The sequence below is a fragment of the Ictidomys tridecemlineatus genome, chromosome 2 (genome assembly GCF_052094955.1).
Source record: "Ictidomys tridecemlineatus isolate mIctTri1 chromosome 2, mIctTri1.hap1, whole genome shotgun sequence".
In the NCBI taxonomy this organism is placed as follows: Eukaryota; Metazoa; Chordata; class Mammalia; order Rodentia; family Sciuridae; genus Ictidomys; species Ictidomys tridecemlineatus.
In genome coordinates, this window is record NC_135478.1 from 44,180,760 (window position 1) to 44,193,463 (window position 12,704).

Sequence of the window (12,704 nt, forward strand, 5' to 3'; positions counted from 1 at the left end):
ACATAAGGGTCACAGACAAAGCTGGGACCACTTCAAAGTCTGTGAATGGTTTAAGTACTAAGTTGTGGTAGTATGTGTGGAGCCATCATGGAAAGTGCCTGAATGCTGTGGTAGAAGCAGGTGAGCTTAGTCCACATCAGACAAGAAGAAGAGGGGATTCTGGGCCCTAGATGGAGTAGAGAAGGCTGCCTTGTTGGATGGACAAAGGTGATAGTTTCCAACATTTACTGAGCAGCTAGACCAAGATTGAGTCAAGGTGTATGTGTGGGAGGGTGGAGATCAGTGTAGTTGGAGCCAGATGGTGAAGTCAGAGACAAGATGATGTAGGAGAGGAGACCAGTGTGGATTTTATTCTAAGTAGCCTTTGAAGAACAACCACCACAGAGCCTGGCACAGTGGCACACATCTGTAATAGCAGCAACTCAGGAGACTGAGGCAGAAGGATTGTTAAGTTCAAGGCCAACCTGAGTAACTTAATAGGACTCTGTTTCAAAATAAAACAAAAGAGGGCCTGAGGATGTAACCCAGTGGCAGAGCATTTGCCTAGCATCCATGAGGCTCTGGGTTCAATCCTCAGCAAGGCAAAAATAAGTAAATAAATACAGAAAAATAAATGAAATTTAAAGGCCTGGCGATTAGCTTTGTGGTAGAGTGCTGTCTAGGCTCAATCCCTAGTCAAAAACCCAAAACCCAAAAAACAACAAAATTGCCAAACAACATCAACAAAACTACCACACAAGAGTTTTGTTTTGTTTTTACAGTGCTGGGGGTTGAACCTAGGGCCTTGCACATGCTAGGCAAGTGCTCTACCACTAGGATACATCTCCAGCCCCACAGAAGAGTTTTAATCAAGGGAAATCAGTAGTCTGATTTACTTTTAAAAAATTATTTATTTATTTTAAATTTTACTGTTGGTACTGGGGATTGCACCCAGGGTGTTTTTCCACTGAGCTCCTTCCATTTTTTATATTTTGAAACAGGGTCTCACTAGATTGCTCAGGGCCTCACTAAGTTGCTGAGTTTGGCCTCTAATGTGTGATCCTTCTGCCTCAGCCTCCTAAGTCACTAAGCTGTGCCATTTGCTGGGTGATTTACTTTTTTTAGAAGATCTCTCTGATTTCAGTGTGAACAAATGTATTGAATATAGGGATACAAGTGGAAGCAGAAAAAGTATTCAGAAAGCTGTTGCAGAGGTGGAGGTGGTAGCCTAGATGAGGGTGGGGGCAACCCAGAGGGACAAAGTGATGTGGCTTAAGTGTTTAGATATGAGGCAAAGAGGTGGGAGGATTTTAGTGAAAATCTGTGTAATGTTTTCTCCAGTTGTCTGGACCTCAGCTTCATCTTCCAGAAATAATACCCACTACACAAGGGTAAATTTGACAATTGTAGTTGTCGAGAGTATTGTTTTCAATAAGATCTGACTTTGAATTCAGGTTTAATGGGTACTAGCTCAGTGACCCTATCTATGCAAGTTAGTTGATGATAGGTTGGAGCAGTTATCGAACCCTTGTTATATGTTAACCAAAAGAATCCTCCCCAGATGAGTATTCTTACCCTTATTATTCTGGCTTATGGGGGAAGCAGTACTGTGGAGAAAGCAAGTCATTTGTCTGAGGTCCCAGTAGTAAATGTAGAGTGAGGATTTCTCTAAATCTGAAGTCGAGCTAACTTTTCTACTCCTAAAACTGGGATAACAATAATACTAACATTTCCTTATGTGATTGGGAGGACACAAGAAGGGATCTGGCACATAGCAGGTGCTTATTAAATTATTTTTAAAATTACTATGTTCATTGCGTTCTTCCAAATTTTTGCATGGAGCAGGCATCATTTGGAAAAATCCTCTGTGTTTAAAAACAAAAAAAATTCTTAGGCGAGGGGGAATAAACCTGCAATTGCCAGAGACTCAGCAGCAGTTTGGTAGTGACCAGAAGGGCGAGCCAAGACGGGATGGCCAGTCTAGAGAGGCAGGATCTGTACGCAAGAACTGAGGCTGGGGGCGGGACCTCGAGGGAAGAGGCGGGGCGTAGGCCGCCGGCGCATGCTCAGTGCGCCACGCTCCCCGCCGCTGCCACCGCCCACTCGGGGCTGGTCAGCGGCAGGCGGCCGGGGCTAGGAGAAGGGCCCGGCTGGGCGAGCGCACGGCCATGGCCCCGTGGCTGCAGCTCTGTTCTGTCTTCTTCACTGTCAATGCCTGCCTCAATGGCTCGCAACTGGCTGTGGCCGCGGGAGGCTCCGGCCGCTCGAGGGGCGCCGACACCTGTGGCTGGAGGGTAAGGCGAGGACGGCGGGTTTCTCGAGGTCTCCAAACTAGTAGGGGGCGCTGGGAGAGGCAGGGGCGCGGCGCGCACAGGTGCTCGCGGGCAGACAAGCCCGGGCGACCTATTTGCTCTCGGTCCAGTCTGCCGCCAGGATCCTGGTCCTAGAGCTTCTTCAGCTGTCCTCGCTTCTCCCCTTTGGTCGCGCGTCCGCCCGCCCCAGCCGGGATGAAAGGGGCCGCCCGACCTCTGGCTTTGTGTTGCTAATGAGGCGCGGCCGATGGCTGGGGTCCGATTCTAGAGGGCGGGTGTGAGGGGGCGACGAGGCGGGGGGGGGAGTGCGCCCCACCCTTTGTTCTCGGCCCTAGGTCCCAGGGCTGCGCCGTCTGGAGCTGGGATCCCCTTACAGTCTGCATGACGGGGAGCTTCAGAGAGGAGAGAGGATGTGGGGTTCTCCCGGACCTCCAGTTCCCAGCTCTGCAAAGGCTCAGGGCAGGCAGGGAGGGCACCTGGAGCGCTGGCGAACGATGCACCCATCTGTTGTGTTCCCTTTGTTCCTTCTAGCCTAGGGTCGTCATCCTACTCCCACCCCATTTCGGACTCCAGACTTCCTGAGAAACTTTGCTTCCCCGTTTAACTTTTTGTCTCACGAATGATCTCACGGTTGTTACCCGAATCCCCATCTCTGCCCCAGACCCGAGTTGAGGGTGTTTTTTTATGGTCAAAGAAAGGGCAGTAAGAGTTTGTCACCTCAGTCAGGTGCCCGTGAGGAGAGGAGAATGCCCAGACTTTCTCCGTGTAGTTGGAACCCTTTTCCCCAAACGGGACACTCCTTTGACGCTGTAAAGGCGGTGGGGCTTTGGGGATGAAAGATGTGCGCCGGGACACTGCCTCCCAACCCAGGGTCGGCTTTTGAGCTCCGGGACTTGGGAGGCCCTGGGACCTGGAGATTCCTATTGTCTGGTCAGTGCCTTCCACAGAGGCTAGGGCCGCCGCCGGGTAGGGGCACTCACGCTTTAAAACTTCCAAAGAGAACACAGGCTTAGCACTCTGACAGCCAGGTACCTGACTTTGGCTCTGTTCCTAGGCGCCAAAAGCCTCTGTTTACTCATCTGGAAAGTGGGAGGAAATGAGTGATTTCTGTTTTCCCTAGTCCCAGGGATGTGTATGGAGGTAGTTATAGACCAAGGTTGGCATACCTTTTCTGGGAGACTGTGAAAAGCCTCAGCACAGATAAGAGGTAGGCCATGACACCTTGCCCAGGGGCACAGGTTAATGCTTCCTGCTCACTTGCCCCACACATATAGAGAAATTGTGTAGAAAACCAGGTATGAGCCAATTAGCTGGGATGTCCCTAGCCCCAATAGCTGATGTACCTGACTTTTCCCACCCTTAGTGAATTTAACGTAAATTCTACCATTCCTTCCCATTTAAGGAAAAAACTTTTTCTTATTTTGTTCTATTGTAAAACATCACTGCTCTTTTTCTAATAGATACCAAGTTTTCTTAAGTCTGTTTAGTGTTATCCATCCTGCTAAAATTTTGGATCTTTACAGATTTTGGCTTTTGACTAACTGTAACAGCATCACAGGTATTTTATTCTGAGTTTACATGTCACTCATGGTTTGGGTGGATCAGTCCAGTTTGCTGTTTTTCTGCTGTTGCCTAGTTGGCTTCATGTGCCAGTATACACAGCTTATGAAGTTTTAATGTTGTGGGGATGGTAGTCTCTGAAGAAGCCAAGATGGTGGTTTTGTTTTCTGTACCTGTGGGAATGTGTGGCCCTCCCCAAATCTGTACCCCCAACAGAATTAATGGTGGTTCTCATCTCAGTCACCTCTCTCTAATGCTGACCTCCTTTCCCCTTCTGCAGAGCCTTATTGGGAGTGATCCTCTCAACAGCTTTTGCCGTGACTCCACGTCTCTTCTCAAACTTCCATCTGCTGTATCCTGTGGACCCTGTTTACCCATCCTGTTTGCATACTTGCAACCTCATTCATTACATCCCCCTCCCTGTTCCCTAACTCCTGATGCCTTTTTACAAAGGCATACCTTCCCCTCCTCCCTGGATGCCTTTACCTTCATAAGAATCCCTTGCCAAGCTTAATACTTGGCTCAGGTGATTTCACCAGGGAAGCCCTCGAGGAATGCCATATCTTTGACTTTCTCATGCAGGTGCTTATTCTTTGGTTTTCACCAGACTGCTTAGCTAGTATTTGTTCACCCTGTGTCTTTAGACTAGTTTGTTGGTGGCTTCAGAACCTGGGAACCCTGTAAAGGTAGGTTGAACCCAATTAGACCCTGCAGCCTTTCTGCTGAATCTTCCCTCCTACTTTTGTAGGGTTTAACACAGGGGCGCTGTATCACTAAACTATACCCCCAGCCTTTTTTTTTTTTAAATTTTTTCAAGACAGGGTCTTGCTAAGTTCCTTGCAATCCTTCTGCCTCAGCCTCCTGACTTGCTGGGATTATAGGCTAAGTCCTGTTTTGAGATAGATTTTACGAAGTGTGGAGAGAGATCTCAGCACCAGGTGCCTATGTCCTCTCCATAGAAGGCCTTTGCATCTATTTCTGCCTTTGTTCCTTTTCTCTGTGCCTCCTCAGTTTCCCCTTTCAACTCTAGCATCACTTCCTGCAGGAAGCCTTCCCTACCCCTACCACCCTAGGTAAGGTTTCCCAGAAGTTGCAGTTGCTGGCATGGGGCTCCAGTAATACTGGTTTACAGAGACTTAGATGTTTGATTCATGTCTGGGTCCCTGTAGATGTCAGCCTCAGCTCTGGGATTGTTTATAGTCTAATATGGGTATGTAAGGGTCAATTATATGTAATACACACAGGAGAGGGCTTCCTGTGGATCTGAGTTTCACTCAGAACCTGAGGGGACAACAAGTTACAGAAATGAGTCCTGAAGGAGGGGCAAGATCTAGGTGTAGAAGACCAGTTGAGTGAGTGAACCCCTTGTTCTTCAAGGGAGCACTTTTTCATGAACCCTTGCCCCTGTAGGAATGGAAATTTTCCCAGGATGTTCGAGGTAGCTGTAGCTAGCCAGCCTGCCCACCGACCCGCCCACTTACCCGTCTGTCTGCCCTCAGCAGCTCTGCTAACAGACCCTTCAAGCTGTTCTCAGAGGAGCCAAGAGCTGGCCTGGTTTAAGTGGTCAGATTTCACAACCTCTCTATTATTTGTGGGGCAATTAAGAGACTGATACCATCTTGAACACAGCTCAGAGTTTGGGAAATGAGTTGTGGGCACACTTCCTCAATTCCTAGAAAAAAAATCTCTTATGGCCCTTGCCAGGTAAAGTTGCTCTTTGAGTAATAAATGCTGTTTTCTCAGAGAAGTAACAATTTGTAAAACTTCCAGACGGGCTGGCCCCTTCATTTACACTGGCTTTTAATTCTTGTTTCTTAATAGTGGGATGACTTTGTTTGTGATGGGTAACTGTAATTATATCATTCACTTGCACCAAGGTTCCCCCATCTCTCCTAGTCTTGCTGGTTGAGAAGCCTATTTTTGGAACAAGGAGTTAGGAATCTGCTCCTAAAGATTTTTATTTAATAGCTTTTCCTGCAGTAGGGGAGGAAGGAACATTTCTTGATTTCTTACCTTTTCTTGTATGTTATGCCTGAAACAGTTTCTACCCTCCACAAAGCTTGCACCTTCAGCAATTCAGGAAACCAGGATTCTGGCATCATCTTTACAATGATGTGCAAGTTTCCCATTTAAGGCAAATACTTCATCTCAAAAGGTAGAAAGCAATAGGGTGGTACTTGGAAGGAAAAAAAAAAAGTTCCAGCTGGTTAAAATTTAGGTCCCTGATAAAAGTCCAGTCCAAGAATTCTTCTTGGCTGTGGGCCCAGGCGCGTTTATTTGATTCTGAATTGGATGCATTTTCATTCACTTGCAACTCATGGCTCCTAAGCCCATATCTGGTCTGTCTGTCCTGTGATCATGTCTTCCAAGTTACAGATGCTCTGCTGTCCCTTAGAGAATTCCTTGTTAAAAATTACTCAGCCTTGGATTGACACATTTTTCTGAGACGTTTTTATAAGAAATGCAATGCTTTTTTGCAGCCTGTTTTGCTTGGTTAATTGGGAACTCTCTTGGCCTGTGTCCATCTTTTTTGTGCAGCCCTTCCTTCTCTCCCCACCTCCAACCATCCATCTCTGGATCTCCTGAGGTACCTGGGACATTATGCTAGTTATTAACTCAGGGATACAGCTGGGTGAATGAGCAGTACCATTTATTGTACCTTTTCCTTCCAAGGGTGGTTTCTCAAAGTGATGTTCAGGGGCTTCCAGTATCAGAATTGTCTTGGGAGCTTGTTAGAATGCAGTCAAGGATAATGGGACCAGAATGCAAGTGAGATGACATAACGTAGATACTGGCATTTTAACAAGTTCCTCTGAGGATTCTGATGCTGTCTCAGTGGTGAGACCTATTGCTTTAGGAAATAAGCTTCCTCAATCAGGGGAGAGAAGACATTTGAAACTTTCAAAATCAATCAGAAGGATTTTTAGGTGTATCTAAATAGTAGAGCACTTGCCTAGCATACTTGAAGCACTGGGTTCAGTTCCCAGTGTCTTCCCAGCCCCATCCCCCACCAAAAAAAAAAAAAAAAAAAAGAAAAGAAAAAGAAAAAAAAATCAGAGTTTGGTTTTAAATGATTTCATTGGACTTAGGAATGTGGAGACTTTGTTAGTTCTGATCAATAAAATGAGTCAGGCTGACTGTGGTCTTGAGAAGGGGTGCTCTGGCTCTGGTGGGGTATCTGTCCTGGGCCTATGAAGGGGACTGGACACTTCCCCTGGGTTCCTCCCCAGAACAGCTGGGTTTGTCTGGAAAACTGTCTCCGGAAGGAGTAGAGCAGGATCCAAATCGAAGTCTTGAAGTTGAAATCTTACAGACAGCTTCCCTACAAAGGAAAGAACTACTAATGCTTTTTTAAGTCTTTATTTTAAGTTGAGTATTTTTCATGCTTCATTTGGGTCTGAAATGTGTTGGTTTCTTTTTTTCTTTCTTTCTTTTTTTTTTTTTTAACACTTCCAAGCTCTTTTCCTCCCCTGTCCCTGAACTTTTCATATACTCTGCTCCAACAGATGTCTGCTGCTGCTGAGGCAACTCCATCAACAATTTTATTATCCTCTTTCATTCCCCATCACCTCTTGCACTTGCTTATGATGGATGGGTTTTCAGGCTTCTGGATGCTTGGGTACTCACTCCCCATTGGTAAGATTATGGGGTGAGGAAGGGGCTCAGGTCCCCACAGAAGCTTGTCGGGTTGGGATGGGAGCAGTACCCTGGGAGCAGACCTCACTTCTGCCACCCTCACTGCCAGACCTTTGCCCTTTCGCCATCTCCCTAAAATTTGGAGTGTCTTCTGCCCTCCGCAAGCTTGGAGGCTGTCTATACTGGTACCATGGGCCCCATCTCAAGCTGGCCAGACTTGCCCAGCTAGTGGGAGGTATTGTCCTCCTGGGCAGTGTTTGTCTTGGCTTCTGAGAAGTTCTGAATGGGACTGACACACGATTAGGTGACTGATGGCCCTGCAACACATTGTCTCCTTGAGGCCCTGGGCCTTTGAAGCTCTTCCCCGTGAGAAGTAAAGAGACTATTTGCTCTGTTAAAATGCCTTGGTATTTCCTCTGTTTAACCACAGGCCACTTCCCCTCTGCCACTCTAAACCCTGCAGGGCCACCAGCTGATTGAAAAGACACAAGCCCTGGAGTGATTACATCCTATTGAAACAGATAGCCTTACTACAGATTAAAGCTAGGGCAAGTCTCTAGAAGGGACAAATCCCAGGGGGAATCTTTGAGATGGTTTTTTTTCTTGCTCAAAATTTAGCCTATTGACATACTTCACAATTGAAGTCCTGAATGCATAAATGGGTACTTCAATTTTTTTAATAAAGAAAGAAAGCTTAAGTTATTAATTAAATCAGTGTTTGTTTTAATCTACATGTGGCAGGTTAAAGCAATTTGATCAATGGAATTTCTCATTGTTTGTGTTTGGGAAGGGTGTCTGGGAAGGGCGGATGTGTTTGTAAAAAATCTCCAGCCTTGTGTGTAGGGGAGTGTTGAGGCAGGAGGATCACAAGTTTGAGGACAGCTTTGGCAATTTAAGGAAACCCTGTCTCAAAATAAAAACACACTAAAAAAGGGTTAGGGATGTAGCTCAGTAGTGGAGTTCAATTCCCAGAACTACAAAAAACAAAACAAGGAAAAAGCCATACTTGATTTGTTTCTTGCAGATTCTCTGTACTTCATCTCATGTTTAAAAGTTCATGCAACAAGTTTGTAGCTTGAATAACACCAAGAGAAACTCCAGGGAGACTTCTTGGTTTTTTTCCCAAGCAATATCTTAAAAGAAGCCTTAATTAGTAACACTAGGCCAGAAACAAAAAATTCAACAATTAAAAAAATTACCTATGTAACAAAAGACTGAAAATTGAAATACTGGTTGTCCTCTATGTTTTGTGAAGGGGCCTTAAAAAGGAATAACTTTGGTTACTCGCCAGTAGAGAGTTAACATTTTCAACTCCATTGTTCAAAGTATCCATGATAAAAACAGCTTCCCTTTTCTTTGGTTCCTTGTTTGGAAATGTTGGGGGAAGGTGGATGTAGCTAATTAAGGCTACAACATTTAAAGGGGGGACTTAATAGGTACCAGCTGTCCTCAACAAATCATGGGGTGGATGACAAAATAAAGATGTGATGTGAACACACATGTAATTCTCTTCTAAAACAGAAGTCGGCCTATAAATATTTTGATTTAACAGGGTAAATTCAAACTATCTCTACCGTGCATATTTATGAAGCATTTGTTTTATAGTGAATCTAATGGCAAAATGTCCTATTTGCATATGGCTAGTACAATAAAAGAACTGAAAGGGCAATAGATGGCAGGTATTGTTGGAAGCCTTATACACTGTAATTTTATTGTACCTTTCTTCATTCCAAACCTGATCTAATAGACATTAATCATGAGGCTTTTCATGAAAATTAGCACATTGTAGGGAAGCTTGCTTGAACTTAACAGAAAAGCCATATAACATTAAAGCAACTTTGATAAGGACGTAGAAATTGATAGCATTAATCAAAATGTTTAAGTGAATATTTAGATTTTACACATTAAATAAATATTTTCAAAGCCAGGCAGGGTGATGCCTGTAATCCCAGCTATCTGGGTGGCTAAAACAGGAGGATGGCAAGGTCAAAGCCAGCCTGGGCTACTTAGCAAGTTGTCTCAAATAAAAAATAAAAAGTAAGGGGCTGGGGATGTAGCTCAAGTGGTAGCACGCTCACCTGGCATGTGCGGGGTGCTGGGTTCGATCCTCAACACCACATAAAAATAAAAATAAAATAAAGATATTGGGTCCACCTAAAACTAAAAAGTAAATATTAAAAAAAGTAAAATAAAAATATTTTATCTCAAAATAAAAAATGGCTGGTGATATAGCTTAGTGCTAGAGTTAAATCCCTCGTATCACCATAAATAAATAAATAAACAAATAAGTAAATACTTAAATTGAATCCTTTTGAAATCATGAGGGATTAGGCTTTAAATACACCCACCCCTCGGGTTGGGGATGTGGCTCAAGTGATAACGCTTGCCTGGCATGTGCTCGCCTGGCATGTGTGGGGCGCTGGGTTCGATCCTCAGTACCACATAAAATAAACTAAAAAAAAAATATTAAAAAATTCTCTCTCTCTCTTAAATAAATACATACATACATACATACATACATACATACATACACCCACCCAAATTCCTGCCTCCCACCAGATTTTAAAAGTAGGTCTGAGGATATTGTTTATTGGTAGAGCACTTGCCTAGCATTTGTCAGGCACTGGTATTCCTCAGCATCACACACACACACAAAAAAAGACAGAAGGAATTTTCCCAAATGTTCTGTTTTGTGGTCTTTCTCTCCCTCAATTGAATACTAACCCTTTAAAAAATGCTGGCAGTGGCCCCAGACTTCTGTTCTCAGATGCACTGTTGGGCTTAAGAGTGGGAGGGTGGATGGGATAAAGGAGGGCTTCCTTGGAATGAAGAGGTACATTTTCCTGAGACAGGACATATGGTTTAGAAGTCCTTTTCCTGGGATTTTATTCTGTCCAGGTGATTTCTGGCTTTTCCACTCTTAAAAGGGCCTCCTTTTTATCTCAGAGAAATGCAGTACAATGCAGACCAAATGTGGGAGCAGTCAGCTTGAGCATGGTCCCTGTTGAGTGACAGTTTATGGCCTCCTGCCTCTAGAGTGTGTACATTTGCTCTGGGTGGGGCACAGGCACTCACCTACTTAGGATTTATTGTCACTGCTCAATATCCCAATCTCTAAAAGACTTTTATTTGGAGCCAGGAAGCAAGAGATGTTTTTTTTGTTTGTTTGTTTGTTTGTTTGTTTTCTTTCTTTCTTTTCTCTCTCTCTCTCTCTCTCTTTTTTTTTTTTCTTTTTTGAGCAACTACTCTGTGATTTGACTCAGGGAAGAGACTCCTGTCCATGTGGCTTCCCATCCAGGTGGGGATGCACCAAAGGAACAGGCTCAGACAACAGGAAGATTCAGGAGGGATTCTGAGTCCACAGTACAGAGAAGTCCCTGTACTCTCTCCATGCTTCCCTACTATTCCCAGAGAAGTGTGAATCTTGCTTCCTGTACCCCTTCATCCTGGACTTTCCCCTATGGAAAGTAGTTTGATGACAAGTGAGTACTTGAGCACTGCCTGGATGCTGCTTTGGGAACTCTGCTTTTTTGTTCTTGTTCATTTCCCAGTGAACTCTGGCTTCTTGCTCTGCCGCAGATTCCCTCTCTTTGGAGGCAGCCCACCTTTCTCTGTGAGACTTCTCTGCCTGTGAATTTTACCTGTGACACAGAGTCTGCATTTAATAAAAAATTAGGTCAACCTCATTATCCCTGCAGATTTAATGAGAATGCATCCAACCATTTTTGCAGTGATGCGATGAAGAGGAAACAGAAATGAGATTTTTTTTTGAGAGAGAGAGAGAGAGAGGGATTTTTTTTTAATATTTATTTTTTAGTTTTTGGCGGACACAACATCTTTGTTTGTATGTGGTGCTGAGGATCGAACCCGGGCCGCACGCATGCCAGGCGAGCGCGCTACTGCTTGAGCCACATCCCCAGCCCCAGAAATGAGATTTATTATGAAGAAGATATTAAATTTGAGTGGTTCTGAGGAGTCTTAGAGGGAGGAATGGAGATGTCAGGAAGAAGGCAGGCTTCTCTGAGGGAACTTTGAGTAGTGTCTTGCTAGTGAGTGGAACAAGAAAGTGGGGGGCAGTTTGAGCAGCAAGCAAGATGTGGGCAGAACTGAAGGGGGACTTATTGGAGGGAAACAGTAAAGTTGAAGCTGTAGGTTAGGACTAGATAATAGGGCAACTTGAATTTTGCCAGCATGCATCTGTCAGGAACCTTGAGTCTCAAAAGGCTTCTCCAGCACCTGACAGTTTGATAGGTGGCATGCTCAGTGGCAAATCATTCACTCAGTATTTGGTGCTTTCTGCATGTTAGACATGATTTCTAGAGCCTAGATTTAAGTAGGGGAGATAAATAGAACAAAATACCAGACTTGACCACCCTATTTAAAGAGCACCCCACTGCTCACTCTGTCCTCCTTTCCTCACTATATTTTCTCCTAGAACCTTTTACTGTGAGACACATAGTATTTTCTTGCCTGTCTTCTCCATCACCATGTCAGTTCCAGGAGGATGGGCATTTATCTGTTTTGTTCACTTCTCCATCTCCAAAACAGTGCCTGGTACATAGTAGGTTCTCCACACATGTTTCTTGAATGGCTAACTGCTCTGCAGGACATTAAAACAGGGTGATAAGGATGGCTCCAGTGGCCTCTTGGAGAAGGCAAAGCAGATGTTGAGCTAGAATTTCCTCTGAAATTCTATAGTTAGTTGTATTTTTTTTTAACATTGGTAGTAAGTACTGAGAGTAGCATAAATATAGGTTCAATGTATTCATTTATACCACAGATTATTAGTACTCTTACTGGCAAAAGCCTGGGCTGCAGACAGGGGTTCAAGTCCCCCCTCATGGTGGAGGGACTGAGGAGGGGCTGGTATTTTATAGGAGTCACACCTTGCAGAGTGTCTGTGGCTTTTGAGAGGAGGTGTTTGAAAACTTTGTTTGCCTGTACTGTGGATGAGAAAAATGTAAAAAGTTACTGCTAACCAGTAAGCATCCTGGTTTCAGGCTTTCCAAAATGATGTGAGTAAAATGGATGTCATTCCTTGGAAGCAGCCCTCAGGCTGCATGAAAACTGAGTCTTTAACAGACACATGAGGCTCATTTTTGTCTCATTCCTCCCTCCCCCCATTGTGAAGGCGGTTCATTTTCTGAAGTCATGTGGGGGTCCATCCAGAATCACAGGTGCTCTTTGCCTTCTTTCTGGGGCTGTGGATTCGCTGGC

At 44.6% G+C, this 12,704-nt stretch overlaps 1 protein-coding gene across 6 annotated transcripts in view; it reads left to right on the plus strand.

Annotated features, from left to right (window-relative positions):
* Nucleotides 1–2,062: 2,062 nt before the first annotated feature.
* Il17rd (interleukin 17 receptor D) overlaps nucleotides 2,063–12,704 on the plus strand; it is a 66,236-nt gene continuing 55,594 nt past the window's right edge. For 5 of the 6 annotated variants that reach the window (XR_013434447.1, XM_021731273.3, XM_078038362.1 and 2 more), the window contains exon 1: nucleotides 2,063–2,273. Coding sequence is in view for 4 of the 6 variants with exons in the window: in XM_021731273.3 (XP_021586948.3) it covers nucleotides 2,148–2,273 (126 nt within the window). In the remaining 2 variants the exon portion in view is untranslated. Of the gene's footprint in view, nucleotides 2,274–4,516; nucleotides 4,538–12,704 lie in introns of those variants that run through there. The other variant, XM_078038364.1, reaches the window with a different exon arrangement.